This window comes from Pinus tabuliformis, chromosome 3_1, assembly GCF_031772625.1.
Source record: "Pinus tabuliformis cultivar Carrire ecotype Pingquan chromosome 3_1, CPIR1, whole genome shotgun sequence".
NCBI classification, from domain to species: Eukaryota; Viridiplantae; Streptophyta; class Pinopsida; order Pinales; family Pinaceae; genus Pinus; species Pinus tabuliformis.
This window is the reverse complement of record NC_142301.1, coordinates 484,251,455-484,277,156: the sequence shown is the minus strand read 5'-3', so window position 1 is coordinate 484,277,156 and position 25,702 is coordinate 484,251,455. Positions and strand designations below refer to the sequence as shown.

The window sequence follows — 25,702 nt, the reverse complement described above, 5'->3', positions numbered from 1 at the left end:
CCCACTTTAGATGACCATTGGAAGAAAGAATTGAGGGAGACTGCTTGTGACTACATAGCTAGATGGTGGTATGATGCTGATATCCCCTTTAATGTTGCTCGTTCACCATATTATGAGCCTATGTTTGAGGACATACATGCTGCTGGAAAAGGCTTCAAAGGCCCTACTATGCAAGAGCTAAGGGGGTTTCGTTTGCAGAAAGAAATTAAATCAATTAATGAGTATTTGCAAGATTTCAAGGAATCATGGGCAAGAACAGGGTGTACCATCATGTCAGATGGATGGACTGATCAAAGAAACCGTACCATCATAAACTTTCTTGTCTTCTGCCCACAGGGAACCATGTTTTTAAAATCAGTTGATGCATCTGATAAGGTAAAAGATGGCCACTTGTTGTTTCAGCTATTGGATGAGGTTATTCAGGATGTGGGGGTGGCTAATGTTGTTCAAATCATCACAGACAATGCCTCTAACTATGTTCTTGCTGGTAGACTGTTAGAGGAAAAACACAAGACCATCTTTTGGACCCCATGCGCTGCACATTGCATAGACCTCATGCTTGAGGATATTGGAAAATTAGATTGGGTCAGAAACACTGTAGATAATGCCAAAAGCATAACAAAATTTATCTACAATCATACACTGGTTTTGAGTCTCATGAGGAAACACACTGGAGGCAAGGATATTATTAGGCCTGCCATCACTAGATTTGCTACACATTTTTTGACATTGCAATCTATGCTTTCCCAACATAGAAACTTGCAAAAGATGTTTTCCAGTGATGATTGGAATCAAAGCAGTTGGTCTAACAAACCAGAAGGCAGAGAATTGAAAAGGAAAGTCCATGATGAAACTTTTTGGAGAAAGGCAGCAGAGATTGTGAAGCTTGCTGAGCCACTAGTTAAGGTGTTGCGGTTGGTGGATGGGGAAAGGTTGGCTATGGGCTTCATTTATGAGGCTATGGATCAAGCAAAGGAGCAAATAAAGACAGCATACAAGGATAGAGTGGCAAAGTATGGGCCCATTTGGGCAATCATTGATGAAAGATGGAACAATCAACTCCATCGCCCTATACATGCAGCTGGGTATTTTTTGAACCCACGGTATCATTATAAAGCTAAGGAGTCAGGAGCTTTGAGGGGGGAGGTCAGAGATGGACTGGTTGATTGCATTGAGCGCATGGTCCCATCGGAGTCTGATCAGCTGCTGATACATCAGCAGGTCACATCCTTCAGCAATGCAACAGGTACCTTTGGGAAGAACCTAGCAAAGATTGCAAGAGAAGCAGATGAGCCAGGTAAACAAAAATTTCAATTTTCAATTTCTTAATGGTTTTACTTTTTTTATTAAAGTTTGTTAAATCATTTATAATTTGAAAGTTAGATATAATTTGTAATTTTGTTGAGCTTCAGCCTTCATCTAACTCATAATTCATTACACTCCTATGTTTTTTGCAGCACAATGGTGGGAGGCCTTTGGTGGCCAGTGCCCTGAATTGCAAAGGTTTGCAATTCGTATTTTGAGTCAAACTTGCAGTGCATCTGGGTGTGAGCGCAATTGGTCTGTCTTTGAGAGGATTCACACAAAGAAGAGAAACCGTTTGGAGCAAAAACGGTTGAATGATCTAGTTTTTGTCCAATACAACCTTCGGTTCAGACGGAACCAATTGCTGAACAAAAGACCTGATTCAGATCCCATTGTGTTGGAAGACATTGATCCAACATCAGATTGGGTAGTGGAGAGTTGTCTACCAGAGTTTGATCCTGATGAGGATCTTGATGAAATTGATGTTGGAGATCCACTGCAGCGTGTTCAGTTGAATGCAGATCCCAATCCACCAGCCTCAGTCTCACAGCCAGCTAGTAGGACTCCAGTTGTAGGTGCTTCCTCTGCTCAGCCACGACAGAAGCGCAGCCGCATTTGTACTCTATCTCAGCTTGCATCTGCTGCACAGCCTAGTGGTACTGGCACCACTTCTACAGTTGCAGTTGGAGACGATGATGATGAGGAGGAGCCATGGGGCCCCTTGTCTGACCCTGATGATGATGATCCAGAGATTGGTCGAGATGATCTTGGCTCCTCTGGCAGTAGCTACTAGCGACTAGCCTCCTTGGTTATTTGTATTTTGTTTTGACTCTTGAGTCTTTGATCATGTATGACAGACTACAGTTGACTATGTATTTACTATTGCCATTGGGTACACCGTACCATTTTGATATAATGGATTGGTTCATGAGCCTACTTTGATCATATGTTGTCTTCCATGTATATTATAATGTTGTGTGTTTGGAAACTTGAATGAAAATCTTTAAAATTATGTTTAAAATATTTAAAATTATGTTTTTTTATAAAAAAAATAAATATTTAATGTATTTTTTACAACGACCGAGTCATTGAAATCGAGCCGGCCGAGTCATTACCGAGTCCGAGTCCGAGTCCGAGTCGATCCTCGGCCGAGTCCGAGTCCGAGTCCGAGTTGTAAAACATTGAGTAGTACTGGTCACAGACTTTTGTTGTAGAGGCCATATATAGCCTCCTTGGTTATGTGTTTTTGTTTTGATCTCTATATCATCATCGTGTATGTATTGGACAATGCACTGGGTGCCATTTTGATATAATGGATATATTCATGAGCCTACCTTGATCATATGTTGTCTTCTATCTATATTCTAATGTTGTGTGTTTGGAAACATGAATGAAAATCTTTAAAATTATGTGTTTTTATAAAAAATAAATATTTAATGTATTTTTTACAACGACCGAGTCATTGAAATCGAGCTGGCCGAGTCGATACCAAGTCGGAGTCGGAGTCGACCCTCGGCCGAGTCGGAGTCGGAGTCGGAGTTTTAAAACACTGCATAAGCCTCAAAAGAAGGCTGAAGCATGTTGTTGGAATGTTTTGTTGTAGGCAGTCTTGAGAGATTGACTCTTTGGCCAAGTGCAACATCCATCCTGGTCATCGACTTGGCCTAGGTTTGCAATATGCATACGTACCTTCTCAAGAAAGTTTATGTTATCTTGTTTATTGTCTGAAAGAATAAAAGAGTGTCTGCTTCAACTTTCAAGTCTTTCCACATATTTAGTATTGTTCCTTTGACTGCCAATGTAGTCTAGATTTGCAAGTTTTGACATTATTTTGTTTTAGAAGTTCAAATTTTCTATCTCAGTCCATAATTTTAATCTTATATTTTCAGCTGTAAGTTTTCCAGTTTCAGCTTTAGATTTCAGTTAGCAGGGTTTTTTCAGTTATAACAGCATTTTCCAGTCATTTTATTAGCAGTTATCAGGTTAGTGGGATCAGAGAATTTTCTTGGCCTCGTGATTGCACACAGCAAAGGCAGCTCTTAGAAATAAAAAAAATTATCGAAGGTAGAGCAATTTTGACCCTCATTAGTGAATATCAAAACTTATGGGAACCTTAGCATGAAAAAACTCCTGAAAGAAGTTTCTCAGAATACATTTATCTTATGAAAAGATCAAAGGAGATGGATCGTGGAACTTAAAGATTCTACAACTGAGTCTACAAATAAGATCCAATATGAAGGTGAAAAACGCAAGTCACATTGATAATCATAAGGATGAACTTAAGATCTCTGTAGGTAACTTGGATGCTCCAGAATTAGAGAGGCTCCATCAACATTGCTTCATTTTCTGTTGGTAAGATCAAGAACGCTATTAATTCACCAAGGACTACAGCACAACACACTAAAGGCCATGATGGAGATCATGATTGAGTTATTAACCTGCCAATTAGTTCACAAGTCAACCAGAAGTTGCAGAGAAACCGTGCAACAAAATCTGTTAATGTTGTTTGCTCTCCTTGCAATCAACAATTTGTTAGTTCCATTGTCCTGTCAGAGCTAAGGAAGAAAACCAAATTAACATTGGGGTACAATATCATTCCTATTTCATAAAGCTTAACTCTTTGAATGAAAAATATGTTCAAATTGCACCTTTCGATAGGCAATGGACTATTATTCTTTCCAACAATCAAAATGATCGCTACCAAATTTTAGAGAAGATCCATCTATTCATGACAAAATAACCCTAGTCATGCATCATATTAGCACTAGGTTTGTACCTTTCCAAGAGGTCCAAATGTTTTGATGATTGGTTGACAACTTCATTTAAAAACAGTGAAGGGTTAGGTATTGAGCTATGTTAAAGAAAAAATTATGGCAGGGTGACATAAAGCTTAGAAATATTTCAAAAGAGTTTGTTTAAGTTATATCTAGGCTTTCCCTAAGCTTTGCAGCAAATCAGAGCATATCGAATGCCTACAGCTAGCGCTACGAAAATATTTCGTAGCACACTACGAAATTTTGAAAATATGAGTTTCCAAACTACTTTTCAAGTGCCCAAACCATTTTTCAAGAAGCTTTACCATTATTAAATCTTGATGTGACATTTGGCAGAGTTTTCAAGCCTAAGAGAGGGATTTTAAATTAAACCCTAAAACGGCAGTTTGCCCTAAAATGACAGTTTCCAGCATTTTCCCTGTTTTAGTCATTATATTCAAATACAGAGTTCAAACAGGTGGTTATGAATTTATTAAAAAAACAAAAGAGGTTTTTGTTGGAAATGGGATGATTTACAAAAAACTCCTTCATATTTTACCCAGACATCATGGTTTGAAAATTACAGAGAAATCTTTGAGGCCTATTTTTCCAAATTTTGTAATTCTGTTATTTTCCTGTTTTAGTCACTATTTTCAAATGCAGTTTCCGAACATATGGAGATGAATTTGTAAAAACCAAAAGAGGTTTTTGTTGGTAACATACCAATTTAAAAAAGACTCTCTCAGTTTTTACCCAGCTATAATGGTTTGAAAAATATGAAGGAATATTTGCAGCCTATTTTTCAGGATTTAAATATATAGTTATTTAATATTTTAGTCATCTACTTTGGGCGCAATTTTTTAGAAGATTAAGATGAATTTTCCAAATCTGAAAGAGGTTTTGTGGGGAATGAGTAGATTTAAAAAAACCGCTTTCAGGTTTTACATAGATATCACGCTTTGGGAGATCTAAATGCCTCTTTAAAGCCTATTTTTCAGAAATTTGCCAGATTTTTCGAAATTATGTTTCCTATAAAAATGCCAAGTCAACAGCTGAAGGCCACCTCATCAAATTCGACTTGGGGATCAGACTAAAGATGGGTGAAGAGGTTTTTCAGATCCATTTCTTTTGGATCTTGATGGTTATTGTAATTAATACTTTCCCAAACATTGTGGATCTCAGATTTATGTATTTTTCCTATATAATGAATGAAAAAGAAGAAAGAAGGGTTGGACTTTGAAACAAAGTATTCTTTTGCTATGTGTGTAATCAAATTATTCATCTTTCAAGTGCCAAGAGGACTAGGATATTATGTTCATGATACAGAGATTCTTGTGATGGTATGCTCAGTCAGTTTTCTTCTGTGATAGTTTCCTTTCTATGTGATATCATTTATCTGTTATCTTCTGGTGTTTAAATGAGATTATGTGAAAGAATTCATTAGTTAATGTTCTGGTTCATATGGTTTAGGCATCTGCACATTGTCTCCTAAAGTTTGCAGGATTCATGTTTCATGCCCTACTATAGTGGATTGTTTTCTCTTTCTACTACCATTCATATGATGTTTGATATGTCTACAGTTTGCCATCTATCCTGCCTCTATCCTTCTTGCCTCTATCCCTCTTGATTCATACAGTCAAGATCTTGGTAGCTACATCTGAAACTTGATTTGTTGACCGCATTGCCCAATGGATTAATTGCTTCATCCCAACGACCACCCTCGAAATTCAAAAACCCTACTGAAGATCTAGCCATTGTTTTAAGACACAACAAGTTGCTAAGCTTAGTGATTAAGTTGTCAAAGAGAGCCCTCTCTGGATTGAACAGGCTAGCCTTCAATCTACAAGCTTGGTTTGGAAAGGTTACCTTAGGGAGTTTTTTGTTACAGCCAAGAAAACTTGTTGAGAGATAACACATCACACCTAACACAATAGCAATGTGGCATCTAAATTCTCCAATCTCTCCACAGCTACTTGCAACAATTTGTCATATGCACTAGTGCTAAGATAATTACCAAAAACAAAAATGCACACAAAACTAGAAACAAAATTATATTATATTATACTAAGGAGTGCTTGGAACATCTCCAAAGCACTCTAAAACGTATGTTGAAGAAAAAAAAAAACAATGGGAAATAACATAGAATGAGTTGAACCCAAATGGATAACACTAGAAAGTGGGATGAATAGTGCACCAAAGCAAGAAAGCATCCCAATGGCACAATTGCGCCATGGAAGATCCTCAAGAAAGCAACATCTTGGAAAACATTAGTGTCTAAAGAGAAGCCATCATCACCCACCACCACAAATGTGCCAATGCTAAAGTTGATAATGTCCTCCAAAGAGTGGCTAGGGTTGAGAGAACTAGCTTGTGTTATCCTAGACCAAAGTTGGGGAACTCTCCTAACATCCAAAGCCAACAAATATCTTCGAGAGGGAAGAATCTAGTGGTGTGCATATGTCTGCAAGCTCTAAGCTCAGAACAAGCAAGGTGGTCATCCCTCTATGTTGAGGATAGAGAACAACAAGACGATCAGTCAAATTGTCATTGATAACAAGATAACACCAATATGAGGGGCAATCAGATTGTCATTAATAAAATTACAACAGAGTGCATATGTTCCAGAAACTCAATTTCTTGTGATCTCCCCAAGTCTTGCATCTAGTTTGAACGCTTGCCCCTTGTGGGACACCCATGGAGGCCACCACTAATCATTTACCAAGGTCCTATCAATCCAAGCCACTCTCCCGCTGACATTATTAAAGAAGCTTCAAATATGGACATTCCCATTAATAGATTTGACTCCTCCCTTACAATCTATCTTATTGATTCTTGTGTTTCCAATCACAGTGAACTCTAATTGACATATATGACTCTTTTTCTCCTTGTCCCATTAGCTCTAGATTTTTATTGTACTTTTGGGAGATTACTTTTCCACCCCGCGTAATGCTATTTTGATATGTTGTACTTCATAATCCTTTTGAGTCTTGACCTAATTTGGTAATTAGTGAACACTAATATAATTTCATTTCTATCCTCGTATTTGTGATCTAACTCTCCTCTCTTTTACACATTATTTTAATGTCTATCTTATATATGTAACCAAGTGATCACATTTTGGCACTCTAACAGTCAAGTCAATTTCTTTGTCATTTGGTTCTCACTTCAACTTTGGAAGCATCTATGTTGCACGGGTTCACGAACCCAGGGATGGGGTTCTCGAATCTGTCTTGGGTTCTCATCCCCAAGTATCGGGTTTGAGTACGAGTTCTTCTAAAACACAACACCCAAAAGAACCGGGTTCTCCAAGTAAGCATTGAGTTCTTCGCAACCAAAATTTGGGTTCTTTTGTCTAATTGGGTGCTAATTGTGTTCTTAGCTCTAGATTTTTATTGTACTTTTGGGAGATGACTTTTCCACCCCTTGTAATGCTATTTTGATATGTTGTACTTCACAATCCTTTTGAGTCTTGACCTAATTTGGTAATTAGTGAACACTAATATAATTTCATTTCTATCCCCCTATTTGTGATCTAACTCTCCTCTCTTTTACACATTATTTTAATGTCTATCGTATATATGTAACCAAGTGATCGCATTTTGGGCACTCTAACAGTCAAGTCGATTTCTTTGTCTTTTTGTTCTCACTTCAACTTTGGAAGCATCTATGTTGCATGGGTTCACGAACCCAGGGCTGGGGTTCTTGAACACGTCCCAAGTTCTCGTCGCCAAGTATCGGGTTTGAGTACAGGTTCCTCTAAAACACACCCAAAAGAACCGAGTTCTCCAAGTAAGCATTGGGTTCTTCGCAACCAAAATTTGGGTTCTTTTGTCTAATTGGGTGCACCGAACCCCAACAATGGGTGCGTGGAACCCCAAAATCAGGAATGTTAGGGTCAATTTTTTTCACTGATTTTGTAGTAATCCTTTTCAAGTTCAGCCTTCTTACTTCTCTTTCTGCAGTTTCGACCTAGAGATGGCCATTGTAGATTCATTGTGTAAGTCGAATGTCATTACTACTGTAGCTATGCTAACGTCATTACTATTGTAGCTATGTCGCTGGAGAGCATGCTGACTGCAGATCTAAGTGATGTTGATGACATGGATGTTAATGACATGGCTTGAGGAAGCCATTGTTCACTATTTTGAAATTTCCTAGTTCATGTTTGGAGATCCCTTAAGGCAAATTTTGAATGTAGTATGACAATGGCATATATCATGATTCTTATTAATATGTAAACTCCAATTTGCACTTGATATCAAACTATAAATTTTGAAGTTTCAATGTGAGTGTTGAATGTTCAATGATGTGCATGTTTAAATCTTTAAAGTTTAAATCATAAATATTTTATTTTTCTTGTTTAAAGTTGGAAAATATACAAATTCATATATATTATAATTTATATATATATATATATACCTCCAAAGAACCCACGCACCCTGTTTCAAAAAGTGACGTACCCGTCCCCGTTCCCATCCCCGTCCCTAAACCCATGTTTCCTGGCAACGTAGGGAAGCATATTCACCATTTGTTTTACCATTTTGTTTTTCCTTACTAATTTCCAATTCACACTTTATCATCCTTATTGTCTTTAGCACAATTCTCCCTTCCTACGAAGTTGTGCAATCACTAACTTCTCCAAAAATGGCACTCCCTTCTCTCCTACTTCCAATTATGTGCAAGTTCTCAATTCTTCAATGTTCACCCTCGCTTGTTCAGTTTTTGTTGCACATTCCATTATTCAATCACATCTGCACATGTATCTTTTTGTGCAATCTAGTTTTATCTTGTCCATTGTGATAGTCGGTCGTCTTCTCTGAGCTGAAATTGTGCAATTACTCAAACATTCTCAAACCATGCACTTCCTCACTAGTTTGCTTCTACACAATGAGACTCTATCTTATATGAGATATTCTCTCACAACTTTGCTGATAGTTTAATTTCTAGCAGTGCTTATCCATTCCAAGCACGTGCTTTTCATCTGCGCACACATTTTTCCTAGATGCTCCATCATCCAAGTTCCGCTTAAAAGAAATTATTAACATATCCTTGTGCATTTTCAATACAACAAAAACTATAGTACTTGCTTAATTTCTAATACTCTACACAAAGTACTCCCCTCAGGCTCCATTGAGAAACCAACCATTTATTCAAAGATTCTTCCTCCTTAGCTTCAATTGTTAGGAATGATGGGCTTCCTTGATCCAAAGCCTCCCTTAGATCCCTCCAAGCATCACACAATTGGAACTCCCTTAGCTCTAGGTAATTGCCAGATGACATTCTAAGACAATGTATTGCCCCTTCACGATGATTGAGGGCTCGAATAAGGAGACTTCTTCCTCTACCCCCCACCACCTCTTTCGACGTCAACTTCTAGTTCCAGACATGTTCTTGATGAGGCTACAATTATGAAATCATTCTATGTCTCTATCTCTTCCTTTCTTTTCTTGTTGGTGTTAACATAGCTTTAGGCGTTGGTTTTGCACTCCCACTTTGTATTACAATGGTTGAATCTTTTAGTCCTATTAAACTACTTTTACGCTAAATTGTTGAACATTAATAAGTTATCATTATCTACATTATAGATGATCCAAGTGCTTTCTTCATTCGGTTTGTCCTTACACTTACACCAAATATTGCTTTAACACCACTTGCTTTGTATCGAAAATCCTCTACAACACTTTATTTTTTCTTTAGCATTTGCCTTTGCCAATCAATTTTTGCACTCTCTTCTTCTACAATCATTGGACTTCCTTATACTATCACAAATCTGCAACAGTGAATATGAGTGAAATGTCAAAAACTTCTAGAAATTCAACTTGGTAGGCATTATCTCAAAAGTTCCTTCAACTTTGAACAATCATATCTCCCTAAAGTTCAATCAATTCCTATGGAATAACATTCTTTCCTGAAGTGCAACATTAATCGGTCTTCAAATTCAAATGGCTTGAATTTGTGGTTTTTACGTGAGCTCTCTATATCCTACAGCATTTATTGAAACTGTGCATAAATTTGTTTCATCTACACCACAAATGCCCTTGCATCATAATTGCTCACATCCACTAGTAAATCAATCAAGCATATGACACCTTTTGGATTTCTTTCATACAATCACTTGAATGGGTGAACTTCTAAATCTATTTACTAAGTTCTTGAAAGAAACTATGCATATGCTAACAAATGATCACATTGTCAATGTTTACTTTCAACCAAGCATCTCAACAAATTGCCTAAACTTCAATTTACTACTTTAAAGTCCAAACCAAACAACTTGTTGGGTAAAGAGACTAAAGAAAATTATGATGTCAGACAAATTTTTCATTATAGAAGATAACAGTGTGCACACTGAATAAGGTTTTCCAAGGATGAAGATCCAAAGTGGCGCTAGGGTTCTATGTTTTTCTAGCATTTTTCGGGACGCCACCGCCATCGAAATCGAGAAATGGATTGCAGGAACCATCCAATGCACAATTCCAAGGTTTGTATGGTTGCAAGTCTGTAGCAAATCAAACGCCCCTACGCAACTATACGATACGAATCAAACAAGTATGAGGAGGTTCGGCCCCACAAAAACTTGTCAATGCTAGGATTTTCATAAGACTATAATACGGGCTTAGAGTTCTCTCTTCTATGACAACGACAGTCTTTGATTGGTAAGGCTTCATCAAGTGTGCCCTACAAGGTTGTTCATTGAATGTATTTTTATTCGTGTGCATAAACCATGAGTTTTTATCATTCCACAGGTTTTGAAGCCCTTGTGGGTGAATTAGGGTTTGTATATTTAAAGAAGTTTGCATGCACGAGGGATATGCTCCCCCATGGGAAGCTCTATTGTTGTGCCCTCTCAGATTTGGCCAACAGGAAGATAGAGAGGGAAAAGAAACCTCCCCAAATCAAAATAATTCAGAATGCAAAACTAGATCCAAAGGAAACTTTTCAATTTTTGTAAAAACCCTAAGTGGGAAATCGATCCTCCTAGGGGTTCAAGGTTCAGGGTTCGGATCTAGTGAAAGATCTGAAGCAGATCGTACAAAACAACCTGGGTATACCAATGAATTTACAAAGTTTGATTTCTGAGGGGAAATTGTTGCAAGATGCCATACAATTGAAACATGATGGCATAGAAAGGAACTCCACCATAATATTAAATGTTAGGCTAAGGGGAGGCGTTCCAAGAATCAGTAACCTTAATGGACCAGCCTCGTTTAAGGATTTGGTAAAAAGGAAGGCTGAGACACAAAATACATCTGATCCAATCCAAAATATCCCAAGACCATACATCGTTGAACAGATGGAACAAGAACCAACTATGGTAGCAAATTTACTAGAGGTAAATGGTCTTTTTACTATTCTCCAATCTAGAGCTATTATATGTAGATTCAATGGCTTCTAGCCTAGATCGAAGGTACTACATCAGTGCGTATCCACGACCTGAACCCCAAATTGTGATATCTACCTATGCTCCCAAGGGTTTCTTTGTTGTACAATTTGATACAGAGAAAGACTTAGATTTTACTTTAAACAAGGGGCCATGGTTTTGGGGCAGAGCGGGACTCTTCATAACCCCATGGTTTCCAAAGTTCGATGCTACAACTATGAAGGTCTCAACAATGTCGATTTGTGAGAGGCTACACAATCTCCCTTTCCCTTCTAGCACCATCAAGTTTTAAAGGGCATTGGAAATAAACTAGGAAAGTTCAAAAAGATGGATTTAGAAAGAACAGAACAATAAAAAAACAACAACAAAAAAAATTACTTTTGCCCATATTTGTGTAAAGATAGACCTTAGCAAAGATCTACTTGATCACATTCACCTAGCTCATCAAAATTTTCAATGGACTCAAATATTTGATTACAAAAACACAACATTTAGGTGTCGTATCTATTTTCAAACTGGACACCTACAGAATAAATGCCCTCAAGCAAAATAAGCCCCAAAAAAGAAAAAGAGAGACTCAAAAGCCAAAGGGATTGCAGTTTTCAAATCCACATCTTCCTGAAGAAGAAAAGAATGAGAACTCTCAAAACATGGACGTGTAGCAACAACAAAGTAAACAAGGGGACGAGGGAGCAGAGGATTTGTGCAGAACCGAAATTCCATCGGAGAAAGGTATTGAACTGTTAGTTTTTGTAGCATCGAATGTGTTATAGCCTAGAAATTTGGTGGAAAGGCTAGAATACATGAGATCTCCAAAACCCAGAAATTGTTTCTTGAAATTCCACCTAGAAATGACTTAATTAAATTATTAACCAGTTTTTGAATATTTCGTAAGTCTAAACTTACGGAATATGGTTAATTAATCAGTGTTAATTAAGTCAAGGCGAGAATCATCTAAAAACTCACATGGATCAATCCAGAGATGATCCTAGCCATCGATTATGTTTTAATATTGGTTGTTGGTGATCCAACAAAGGATTATAAGAGGAGGTCGATGTGGTGATGGAGAATGCACTTCAGCAGTTCGATTTCTTAGTAGATTGATTTCCAGAGTAACAACAGTCGGTTGCTAAAGAGAGAGCTAGAGATCAAAGCAGTGAGAGAGGGGCAGAGACAGTGAGGCTGGAGGAGGCATTCCAGATCCAGCGAGTGCATATGCAGAGAGGCAAAAGAGCCACAGAGAGGTTGACGTTGGGGCAACGCAGCAGCCTCTAGAGGCAAGATCGATTTGTTGAGAGGGAGAGACGTCTTCAGTTCCATAGATCGGGTAGGAGTGCCAGAGAAGCATCTTTCCAGTTAGCAGAAGGCAGAACGACTCATCAGAGACCAGTTTAAGGCTAGACGTCAACCAGGTTGTGTAGATCAGCGCAAAGGCTGACGTAGAGGGTCGAAGGGCCAAATTTCGGAAGGTAAGTCGTGTCGGGAGTTTGCCTGTTGGGTGCGGAAAATTCCTCACTAAATTTTTGCCAATATTTTTCTCTGTAGGATGCTAGATTTCAGCATCCAATTGTACTCAAAATTTCTCACTGCTGCATAATAATAAAACCCTTAGTTGCTGCACCGGTTTTCCCAAGTTGGGTTTTTCAGGGGACTTTTGTCCAAAAATAATTGTGTTATTTTAATGTGTGTGTGTTAATATTTTCTCAGTTCTAGCGCTATTTATTTCCGCATTTTTTTATTTGTGAAGGTTGCAGTGTGTTTATTTCGATGTTGTCGTAACAATAAACTGAACAAATAATTTTATCAGTTAGGAGAAATAATACCAGTTGCTACAATAGGATCCCTGCTAATTTTAAATAACAATGGTATGTTCTATGCTTAAGAGCAATTTACTTCAATTTTTCTTATTAGCCCAATATCAATTTCCAGATTAGCAAACACATTAACATGACAATAAATGCAGATAGAATATAAATAAAAAGCAGAAGAGAAGCCAAGACAAGAGGACACAATATTTGGCAGATACCAAGGACAAACCCCAATGTGCGCAAAACGCTATGACCAAATCTTCTTATTATTCTTCAAAAGTTCGATCGAGAGAGAGAAGACAATATACAAAATTCACTTGCCCAATCACAGTCAAATCTGTCCAGTCAACAGGATGCCCTAACTAGAAAGTCAAAGCTGGTCAACTTAGCAGAATTACACCTCCAAATCAGCTCGGTAAAACCCAGTCAATTAGGCCTCCAAGGACAGTCTAAATCAGCCCAAAACAGTCCCAAAAATATCAGTCAAACTTGGTCAACGCAGAGTCAAACATGCAGTTAGTTTCTTTGCGGTCAACGCTGGTCAAACAGCTCATAATGCCTCAATTTTTGTGCCCAGAAATGTGGCCTACCCAAACAGAAATAATCCCACAAAAATTGCAGTCAAACAAGGTCAATGTTGCCCAGTCAATGTTGGTCAAACTTCCTGCAACTTGATCAACATTGGAAACAGAAAATCACAGTCAAACTTCGCACGTGTGGAGGAGAAGAAGGCAACCTGAAGTTTGTACTAACCAATTAGATGATGAGAGAGAAATATGTGTGAGATGAATGACGTCCAAATGAGGTAGATGCACCTTCTATTTATATGCAACGTTGAAGATGAAAAGACATGTCTTTTGGGCTTTTGAGCCTACATTAGATTGTTGGTCCACCTTGACAATTTGTCCATAAACGAAATAAATTCATATTTCCATTTGTACATGTCAGAATGAGATGATCTTTAGATCAATCCTACACCCCTTAGAAAGAGGAATCCAATAAAAATATCAGTTGCATCATATGAGTTGTCCAAGGTGGAGTTTTGGCCCTAGTTACCAAATTTAACACTCCCTCTCAATTAAGAAGAACTCCACCTACCAAATCATCTGTCAATCAGTACCATATCTGACATCCCTATTATACTTTGCTCTACTCTACTCTACTCTACTGAACCATGAAGAAGTAATGAAGAAGAAATGATCGAGAATGTGTCATACCATTCTCCACTGACCCGAAGTCAGTCTCCATTGATCCCAGATCAATATCAAACATCCTAGCATAGGGAGTACGATAGTACACGATGTGTCCATCGGTAGTACTATGGTCCCTATCCTCATTTCCCTACTCATTGACCAAATGAGAGGCACTTCCCATGAGTCCCAGACTGCATGGGTAGGATGTATCGGCAAGAGAAGGTGAACCACCCATCTTGTTCATATGCCATAGGAGAAGGTGAACCACTCATCCTATGCATATCTCAACCATCATGAATATCACAGGGGAAGGTGAACCACTCACCCTGTACATCGCGCACCAGTAGGGGAAGGTGAACCACTCACCCTATGGTCGCTCATTGCTCCAAGAAGTATCCCAAGCCCCCCCGAGCTTCCAGAGCTCAATATCCAACTCAAACGGGACCCTCATAAGAGGGTCTCTCCACGACTCCAAGTCGTTCACGAATGGTTAAGAATTTGACCTTCCCCAGGGGCTTCGTAATAATATCTGCAACCTGATCATCAATCCCAATGTGACAAAGCCTTATTACTCCCCATTGTACCATATCCCGGATAAAGTGGTACATGATATCAATATGCTTGAAGCGGTCATGAAACACAGGACTCTCAAAAAGATGAATCCCACTTTGGTTGTCGCAGAAGATCACGATGGTATCCAGCACATATCCAAACAGCTCACTAAAGAGCTTCCTCAACCAAACAACTTCACAGGAGGCCATACTAACAGCAATATATTCGGCCTCGATGGTGCTCAAGGCAACCGATTTTTGCTTCCTGCTCATCTAAGATATCAAAGAAGAACCTAGCGAGAAGCAACATCAAATGTGCTCTTAGGATCCACCACACTGCCAGCCCAGTCAGCATCAAAATAACCATGGAGCCTCACATTCCCGGCAATGTATCTCAATCCATACGTGATTGTGCCCCGAAGATATCTCAAGAGATTTTGGCAACAATCCAATGAATGTGATAAGACTCAACCATAAACTGACTCAATGTGTTCACTGCAAAGCATATGTCCAGACGAGAGTTCACCAAGAACATCAAGGCCCCACGAGTTGATGATACTTAGAAGGATTTCCCAAATCAGGCCCAACAGCACTTCCGCATAACTTCTTGAAGTTAAGTTCCATCGAAGTATTCACAGACTTGCAGTCCACCATCCCAAATCTTTCAAGTAGCTTCACAATGTATTTTCCATGAGAAAACAAACAAAACAAAACAAAATCTCACTTGGCTTTTGCCAGACCTCCAACCCTAGGAAATAATGCATCAGTCCTAGGTCCTTCATTTCAAACTCGGAAGCCAACTCCCTCTTACATTGATGAATGAGAGGGTCTGCACCTGTTAGAAAGAGATCATCCACATAAAGTACCAAGATGAGAGGTTTGTCATTCTCAACCTTAAAGTAAAGGTTCGGATCAGCTTCACTTCTTGTAAAACCCAGCTTCATCAGATAGTTGTCGATCCTCTCATACCAAGCTCGGGGAGCTTGCTTCAACCCATAGAGGGCTTTCTTCAACCTGCATACATGTGTCTGACAATCTTGAACTTCAAACCCCTCGGGTTGTTCTACATAGACTTCCTCCTTAATTGAACCATGCAAGAAGGCAGTTTTGACATCCATCTGGTGTAGATTCCATCCTTGTGAGGCAGCAAAGGCTATAATCGAATGGATGGTGATATATCAGGCAACAGATGCAAATATCTCATCGTAGTCCAAATCGTCCTTTTGAGATAAGCCTCGAACAACAAACCTGGCCTTAAACTTTTCAACACTTCCATCAGCTCCATGCTTGATTTTGTAGAGTCATTTCAAGGTGACAACGGATTTGTCCTTGGGTCTAGGGACCACATTCCAGACATCATTCTTCATAATCAACTCATACTCTTTGTTCATAGCATCTTTCCAGACTTGATGCTTCACAGCTTCTTCGAATGTGCAAGGCTCAGTTTGAACAATGGTGCTCATGGCAACTAAGTACCCTTGGTACCTATTTGGCTTCTTACTTTCACGAAAAGTCACCCATGGTGCAATATGTCTCTTGGCATCTTCAAGAGTTTCCCTAAGCCATGAGGGTCTCCTTTTTTAGGAGAAGGGCTCATGAGGAGGTGGATCAATGGGATCCATTGGTCCTTCAACCTCGGGCATCGGCCCATCCTGTGGTTCTCCCTGCTTTCTTGTATCTGCTTCTTTGTCCTTCTTTGGAATAGGAAGGTTACTAATCTTTCCAAGGGCAGCATCTTCATCAAAGGTGACATCATCACTTATCTCCACTTCTCTTTGCCCAAGCACATAGATTCTATATGCCTTAGAAGTTTCACTGTAGCGCACAAATGTTCCTTTCTTCCCAAATGCATCCAATTTGCTTCTCTTTTCTTTCGCCACATGAAAATATTAGGGGCTACCAAAAATTCTAAGGTGAGAAACATCAAGTTTCTTACCGATGAAAACTTCTTCGGGAGTTTTGGAGTCCAACACAGCAGTGTTGGCAGCTTCCGCCCATTAGAAATTCGAAAGGCTTTGATCATGAAGCATGGCACGAGTGGCTTCTATAATAGAACAATTCTTCCTTTCAGCAACACCATTTTGCTCAGGAGTATATGTGGTAGTAGTCTCCCTCTTAATGCCAGCTTCTCTACAATAGTCATTGAACTCATTTGATTCATATTCGATTCCATTATCGATCCTCAATATTTTGATCTTCTTCCCTGTTTGATTTTCAACCAAGGCTTTAAAAGAACAGAACCATGAGAATACTTTGTCCTTATTCTTCAAGAAATATATCCAAGTTTTGGAAGAGAAATCATCCACAAAGATAGCATAATATAAATATCCTCCCAAAGATGTCGCGAGCATCATACCAGATAGATCAGAATGAACCAATTGCAAAAAGTCGGTAGTCTTGCTATCACTTGAGGGGAATGGTCCCCTTGTATGCTTTCCTTCGGCACATCCCTGACAAACACCTTCATGTTCTACTTTAAATTCAAGCATACCTATCACCATCTTCCTCACATCCGGTAAACCCTTATAATGTAGATGATCAAACATCCGATGCCATAATTCAGATTGAAGAGATGTGTTGCAAGACATAGCTCCCAATGGGCTTCCTCCAACTTGATATAGGCTATCAACCCTGAATCCAAGAGTAAATGCTTCTTTGAAAAAAAAAATCCAAACACGTACCTTTCCATCAATGAATGCCACCTTGAATCCTTTGTCTTCCATTGCCGAGATAGATACCAGGTTTTTCTTTAGATCAGGTACATATAGTACTTCTTGTAGATGAATGGTGTTACCTTGATTCAATTGAAGAGTAACATTCCCAACTCCCTTCACGAGATAGGTGGCATTGTCCCCAAGAATGATCTCCAAATTTGTATCCTTTTCTATCAAATTTGAAAGAGCTTCCTTATACCCAGTGAAGTGCCTTGAGGCACCACTATCAATCAACCAATTTCCCAAGGTATCTGGTGGAGAGGCAGTAGAGAGGGCAGATATAAGATAAAATTATTTTTGCTTGTTATCTACAACATTAGATTCATCATACCTGGAGTTTCTTGATCTTTTGGGAGGTCGACCATTTCCATGTTGAGTAGCGGGAGCATTCCTTTTTCCTTTGTTGTTGAATCTGCCATTCCTTTGATTGTTGTTGCCCCTAAAATTGTTGTGGTTGTTGTTATCATCATCCCGAGGTGTATCCCTTCTATTAGGACACTCCCTAGCATAGTGGCCAAACCTGTTACAAATGAAGCATCTTCCCTTCCTTCCATCTTTGAATCCTGGTCTTCCTTGACATTGCTTCTTTGAACTTGCATTGTTCTTCTTTTTAGCATGAGCGAAGAATGCAGCAGGATCATTCCTATTTGACGGCATGTCTCTCTCCATCATCCTAGTCTCTTCTTAAGTACATCTAGTCAACAATTCATCAAAACCTGGAACCCTGTCATTGTTGAGGATAGTATTGTTGAACACATGCCATTCACAAGGGAGACTTCCAAGGGCAATGAGAGTGAGCTCCCTATCAGCAATAACTTCTGCAATTGAAAGAAGATCATTTTTTATCTCAGTAATCCTCATGAAGTAGGATTGGATATCTTCACCTCTTCTCTTATTTATATCCTTCAACTTGTTCTTGAGGAAGAGAACTTGGTTTACATTGCTAACTTTGAACATGTCAACCAACGTGTCATACATCTCCTTAGATGTGTTCAAATCGAACATGTATGCAACCAAATGCTTGTTAATGGAATCTTTGATGATCTTCTTAGCTTTGAATTCACCTTTCTTGTACTTTGTCTTAGCGGCAGCTGGTGTTGTAGAAGATGTAACTAGGTTCGGTCTTCATATATGCAATTTTGATATTTGTACTTATTCAAGAAAAGAGAATTTATTTTTATATTATTTGTCAATGAGTTTCTTGCTCATTGAAAATAGGTCAAGCACATTTTGAAGTGCTTCTAGGGAGTCAAAGTCAAAATGTAATTATGATGAGACCCTTTGAGGGCATGTTACATCATGTATGATGTCATACAAGGTCATGGGAATACCTCCAAGGCAAGTCAAATCCTCTCCTAGTGCTTCTAGGGAGTCAAAGTCAAAATGTAATTATGATGAGACCCTTTGAGGGCATGTTACATCATGTATGATGTCATACAAGGTCATGGGAATACCTCCAAGGCAAGTCAAATCCTCTCCTAGCACCAACAAAGTCTACAAGCAGCAAAAACGATGAATAAATGTTGAAATATAATGCAATTGCAAGTCGGCTTTAGGGACAGTCATGTCGGCTTCAAGGAGGAGGGACAAACCTCTATAAATAGAGGTTGTCCACTCCTCATTTGGACACACAATCATATCTCTGAAATCCGCAAGCAAGGAGGACGAAGTAAGACGAAGAAAAAGGTGAGAAAGAGGGTTACAAGGGCAGCATAGGAAGGAAACAGAACAGCAACAGGAAAAAGATGAAATTTGAAGCTGCTACAACCACACGTGCAAAGAATTCAAGGACAAATTTGCGGCTAGAACAACAGCAAGGTTGCAGTGGTATTTTCTTTATGGTTTGGGCTAACAAATAGGTCAACAAAAGTCTCCTACTCCAGCGTTGAAGGTGGGCTCACAAGCGAAGGAAGGAGGGACAAATCTGAGGAAGAAAAGGATTGTTTCTAGGGCTAGAAACAGTCACACGTGCGAGGTGCTGGAAGGGTTTGACTGCTATTTAGGTTAGCAGCATATGCAGCCTCCTTCAGTTGTGTATTAAGGTCCACAAGGTATCCAAAGAAAGGTGAATAAAGATCTCTTTATAGCGAAGAATAGAAGCCCTAATATTCTAGGGTTTCCTAACCTAGAAGATAAAGTGCTGGAAGACAAAGTGCTGAAAGAAGTGTTGGAAGATGTGTCGAAAGTGACAGTGCAGAAAGAGGAAGGAATTGACTCATGCTTGGAGGACATCCTAGTCAAGGGTCTAGGGTTTGGCAATTATTCAATTAAGAAGCTTCAATAAGCGAAAACTTACAAAGGGTTTCCCTCTCAAGAGTGGAGAGGGTTTGTCCCTAGCAGAGAGCTAAACTTTGTGTTCTTGTTATTTTGTTTTGGTAGCAGTTTGATGAAGCACACACATATGCACTAATAAGAAGAAGAAGAAGTATAAGCTAACTAAGAAAAAGTAAAAAGACTTCACAAATTGTTATCAAGTCTCAGAGAATCATCACAACACTACTTTGCCCTAGATTCTCTAAGAGCCGGTACGCTTGAAGGAGTTTCCGTAGTCTTTCCCTGCACATAGTCCATAACATCTTGCTCTTCCAAAGTCAAATCAAGAGACATCTTCCATGCATGATAATTAGAGTTATCATTGAGCTTGTCATCAGGCTTGAAGTAAGATGCGGAGGCCATTGACTCTTGTCCTTATCAACAAATCTCAATGATTGCTCTTTTCACTCTTTCTTGGGCTTTGTCTTCACCTCAGGTCTGATACCATGTTAATTTTAGATAACAATGGTATGTTCTATGCTTAAGAGCAATTTACTTCAATTTTTCTTACTAGCCCAATATCAATTTCTAGATTAGCAATCACATTAACATGACAGTAAATGCAAATAGAACATAAATAAAAAGCAGAAGACAAGCCAATACAAGAGGACATAATATTTGGCGGATGTCAAGGACAAACCCCAATGTGGGGAAACCCCTTGATCAATTCTTCTTATTATTCTTCAAAAGTTCAGCGGATAGAGAGAGTACAATATACAAAATTCACTTGCCCAATCACAGTCAGATCTGTCCAATCAAACTGCAGTCAATAGGATGCCCTAACCAGAAAGTCAATGCTGGTCAACTTAGCAGAATTACACCTCCAAATCAGCTCGGTCAAACCCAGTCAATTCGGCCTCTAAGGACAGTCTAAATCAGCCCAATAGTCTCGAATATATCAATCAAACTTGGTAAACACAGAGTCAAACCTGCGGTCAATGTTGGTTAAACAGCTCAGAATGCCTCGATTTCTGTGCCCAAAAATGTGGCCTGCCCAAACAGAAATAATCCCACAAAACCGCAGTCAAACAAGGTCAATGTTGCCCGGTCAATGCTAGTCAAACTTCCTGCAACTTGGTCAACACTAGAAACAGAAAATCGCAGTCAAACTTTGCACGTGTGGAGGAGAAGGTAGCCTAAAGTTTGTACGACCCAATTAGATGAGGAGAGAGAAATATGTGTGAGATGAATGATGTCCAAATGAGGTAGATGCACCTTCTATTTATATGCAACATTGAAGATGAAAAGACATGTCTTTTGGGCTTCTAACACTACATTAGATTGTTGGCCAACCTTGACAATTTGTCCATAAACGAAATAAATTCATATTTCCAATTGTACATGTCAGAATGAGATGATCTTTAGATCAACCTACCCCTCTCAGAAAGAGGAATCCAATAAAAATATCAGCTGCATAATATGAGTTGTCCAAGGTAGAGTTTTAGCCCTAGTTGCCAAATTAACAATTCCGTATTGGAATTTTCACATGGTATCATAGCACAGTTGATCAATTGGAGAGCTTAAAAGCAAAAGAAGGAATTTTGCTGCTCAATGTCGGCAGCATGTCGAAATTCCCAAGGGCAGCATAATCATTCTGCCAGGAGGCCGAGTTACTTGTGGAGTTAGATTTTTCTGAGTGAGGGGCAGAAAAAATCGATCCTACCAGATCGAGTGATTCCAGAGGCAGAGGGAGCAGGGTAGATTTTTTCGTTGAGCAGATCTCTCGCTGGACATAGTGGTTTTTGCAGTAGTTCACTAGAGCAGAGCCATCGTTGGGTGGAAGAGAGAAAAGCACACACAATTGAGGGAAAATTTTCCTCAGTGAACTTCTAGTCTCAGAAGTTTTTGATTTTCATTGCAGATTGGTAGTAGTTGTGAGCAGATCTTTTCACTCCAGAAGGGAGTGCGAATAGCAAAGCAACAGCCAAGCAGAAGGAAAGAGGGAGTTTTCGACAATTCGTTAAGATGGTCACTACTAGGCTTCGTGATCAAGACAAGTTGGATGGAGCTTCCAACTACATCATCTGGAAGGTAAGGATGTCATTCCTTCTAAATGAATATGGACTGAAAGCCTATATTGATGCAGTGGTGGCAATTCCTCAGGATGCAGATCAACTAAAAGAGTACAGGAAGGAGATGGCGCAGGCGAAGCGGTTGATCCTAGATGGAGTCCGAGATCATATAGTCTCACATATAGTTGGCAAAGATACTGCCAAGCAGATGTGGGATGCTCTCTCCACATTGTACCGGGGTACTTCCGAGCAGCGGAAGATGTACCTCGAGGAGAAGTTGAGGCTCATCTGGATGTAGAAAGGGGAAGGCATAGACCACTTCCTCACAAGATTCAAGAAGTCCGGGACCAGTTATCAGTTGTTGGGGCAGTGCCTCAACCTATAAAGCTAGTAAGATTGGCACTCAACAGTGTCTCCGAGGACTGGCAAGTCTTTGTCCAAAGCATATTGGGTAGAGACAAGTTACTAGAGTGGGACAAGATACGGGCCAACTTGCAACAGGAGGAATTGAAGTGAGCTCTTCTAAAGAGCTCCATTAGTGGCAGCATCAACGGATTGAAGCAAGTGAAGGAGGAGGAGAGTGTGGCCCTCGCATCTCAGGGTCCCAGTCAGCGATAGGGGAAGCAGAGAAAGAAGAAGGACCTGTCAAAGGTCAAGTACTTCAGGTGCGGTGAGCTCGGTCACTACAGTACCTAGTGTCCTCTTGGAAAGGACAAGGAGGAGAAGCAGGACCAACATGCAGCTTCAACAGAGATCGATAGGCTTTCCTCCAGCCTAGAGGAAGACTTCGCTCTGTTTGTCGATATACCTCTAGGAATGAGGTGGGGTGACTTGGTGTCATAGCCCTAGAGCACTACAAATGGGCAGGATCCTTGAGGAGTACACCTCATGGATCAATACCTTGCTACGGGGACCCAGAGTACGTAGTAGTAGGATGGATCAGTGACAGTTGATGCAGTCGAATGCTAGAGTGACAGTTGCAAAGACTAGTAGCAGTCAGACGCTGAGGAGCGCAATGCAGAGTTGGAAACAGTGCAGTTGGCACAGTGCAGAGTCAACAGCAGTGCAAATTCTTCAATGACAGTGCAAATACTAACAGTAGTCAGAGACTTAGGTGACATATGCATTATACTAATCACAGTTGATTTAGTATTTTGGATGCCTTTCAATTGCAGATGTTACAGTTGCAGCAGCAACAAATGATAGGTAGTTGCAATGGAGACGCAGTGTTGGTAGTAGTTCAGCAGGGTCAATAGCAGCACAAATGCAGCACATATCAGAGTTGTGCAGTAGTTGCTGGGTAGCAACAACCAGACATCAACAACGTCATAGGGGGATGATGCAGAGACAGGGTATTGCAGTAGGGAGTGCAGCACTATAACACATTCCTCGCTCAAAGGGAGTGTTAATTTTTGTAGCATCAGATGTGTTCTAGCCTTGAAATTTGGTGGAGAGGCTAGAATACATGAGATCTCCAAAACCCAGAAATCGTTTTTGGAAATTCCACCTATAAATGACTTAATTAGATTATTAACCAGTTTTTAAATATTTCCCAAGTCTAAACTTAGGGAATATGGTTAATTAATCAGTATTAATTAAGTCAAAGCGAGAATCATCATGAAACTCACACGGATCGATCCAAAAATGATCCTAGCCATCAATTATGTTTTAATCTTGGTCGTTGGAGATCCAACAGAGGAATATAAAAGGAGGTCGATGTGGTGATGGAGAATACACTTCAACAGTTTGATTTCTTAGCAGATCGATTTCCAAAGTAGCAATAGTCAATTTTCAGAGAGAAAGCTAGAGATCGAAGTAGTGAGAGAGGGGCAGAGACAATGTGGTTGGAGGAGGCATTCCAGATCCAGCGAGTGCATCTACAGAGAGGCAGAAGAGCCACAAACAGGTTGATTCTAGGGCAGCGCAGCAGTGTCTAAAGGCAAGATTGATTTGCTGAGAGGGAGAGACGTCTTCAGTTCTAGAGGTCGAGGAGTCCCAAAGTGTCAAAGAAGCATCTTTCCAATCAGTAGAACGCAGAACAACTTCATCAGAGACCAGTTTGAGGCTAGACGTCCAGCAGGCTGTGCAAAGGCTGACGTAGAGGGTCAGAGGGCCGATTTTTGAACGCAAATCGTGCCAGGAATTTGCCTGTGGGGTGAGGAAAATTCCTCACTAGATTTTTTCCAATATTTTTTCTGTAGGATTGCCAGATTTTGGCATCCAGATGTACTCAGAATTTCTCTCTGTTGCATAATAACAAAACCCTCAGCTATTGCACCTATTTTCCCAAGTTGGGTTTTTCCAGGGACTTTTGTCCAAAAAAATTGTGAAAAAAATTGTGTTATTTTTATATGTGTGTGCTAGTATTTTCTCAGTTCCAACCAATGTTGCAGTAATCGTTATCGGGATATTATCAGCGAGGGAAAAAAATAGGAAAAAATCGTAAAATACAAAAATATTCATTTTTTTTCAATTTTTTTAATATCTAAAGCATCTACAACATAAAATAAATACATTGACACATAAATATGATCAAATAACTAATATATAAGATGTGTAATATCATTTCTAGTGCTACATCACACATAACAGTGAATCATGTCCTGACTTTTCAAAATCGAGGGTCAAAAGGAGCTCTGCAATGCCGAAGCCGACATCCATGGTGGCCTCGAGGGTCAACATCCCAGGGTTTGATTGCCATGGCTCTAGCACCTGGCTGGCTTGAACTTACCCCTCACCTCCCTATCTCCCTGTGGCGTTCATTCACTCAGCCAGCGGTTACCTAGCTAACAGAGGCCTCACCAGGCGGTTTTACCTGGTTTAACCTCAATCTCAGTTTTGTCTCCTCGACAGTTGTAGCTCCTCTGACCGTTACTGTCGGTTTCGATGGAGCTAAATGACGTTGACTACGAGGCGGACCCTCATCCCCATTAGGTTAACTGGTCACACCAACGAACCGTGTAGGGCTCTGGCCCTTTTGCTGCCACTCTACGACCGCTGACAGCTGCTCAGTCTGTTCAGGTTCGTCCGGGTCTTTTTGTAAACCACCCTTCGCCCTCAATCCACATTGATGCACCTGGTTTGGACTACCCCCCGCTCTCTCCAGCGACCCTAAACCTGCTGGGAACCTGTCTTCAGCCCTCACCCACATTTAACGCCCCCTTACCACACCTTCTTCATATCTCTGTGCCCCATTGTGCACCCTCCACCTCCCGTATCCCTCCATCTGGGTCCCCTCCTCTCTTCAATCCTACCCTCTCAAGTGCAACCCTAAACCCTAACACCCCCATCCACTCAGGCTGCTTCAGCTCCCCGATCCCAAACCCTAAATCTACCCTGTCCACCCCCCAATCTGTTAACCAGGGCTATCGGGGCCTTCTCAAGGATTACCCGACTGCTCGCCGCTCAGACAAACCTAAGAAAGGCAGGTGCCTAAAATCTATGGACAGGGACATCAACCTAACCCTTGGCGAGGATATTCCGATGGGCGAAGTCGCAGAGACGGCAAAGAAGGTTCTAGTGGGTCAAGTGCGGGGCAGGAACTACTCTGTAGATCGTCTTCGACTCTGGACCTCGGAGATTTGGGGTTCCCTGCTCAAAGAATTGCCCATCATCAGGGTTCTAGCTCGTGGGTGGTTTGCCCCGCACTTCCATAGGGAAGAATACAACGACTAG

General features: G+C 40.1%; 2 protein-coding genes across 3 annotated transcripts in view; one reads left to right on the top strand and one right to left on the bottom strand.

Moving 5' to 3' along the window:
* Positions 1 to 25,702, bottom strand: part of LOC149187909 (arginosuccinate synthase family) — a 311,302-nt gene that overhangs the window by 263,827 nt on the left and 21,773 nt on the right. The gene's annotated exons all lie outside the window — the stretch shown is intronic.
* On the top strand, positions 121 to 25,702 carry LOC149187910 (uncharacterized). Its single transcript, XM_089412376.1, has 3 exons — positions 121 to 1,297; positions 1,458 to 1,699; positions 25,391 to 25,702. The coding sequence occupies exons 1-3, from the start codon at positions 121 to 123 to the stop codon at positions 25,700 to 25,702; spliced, it is 1,731 nt and encodes a 576-aa protein (XP_089268502.1).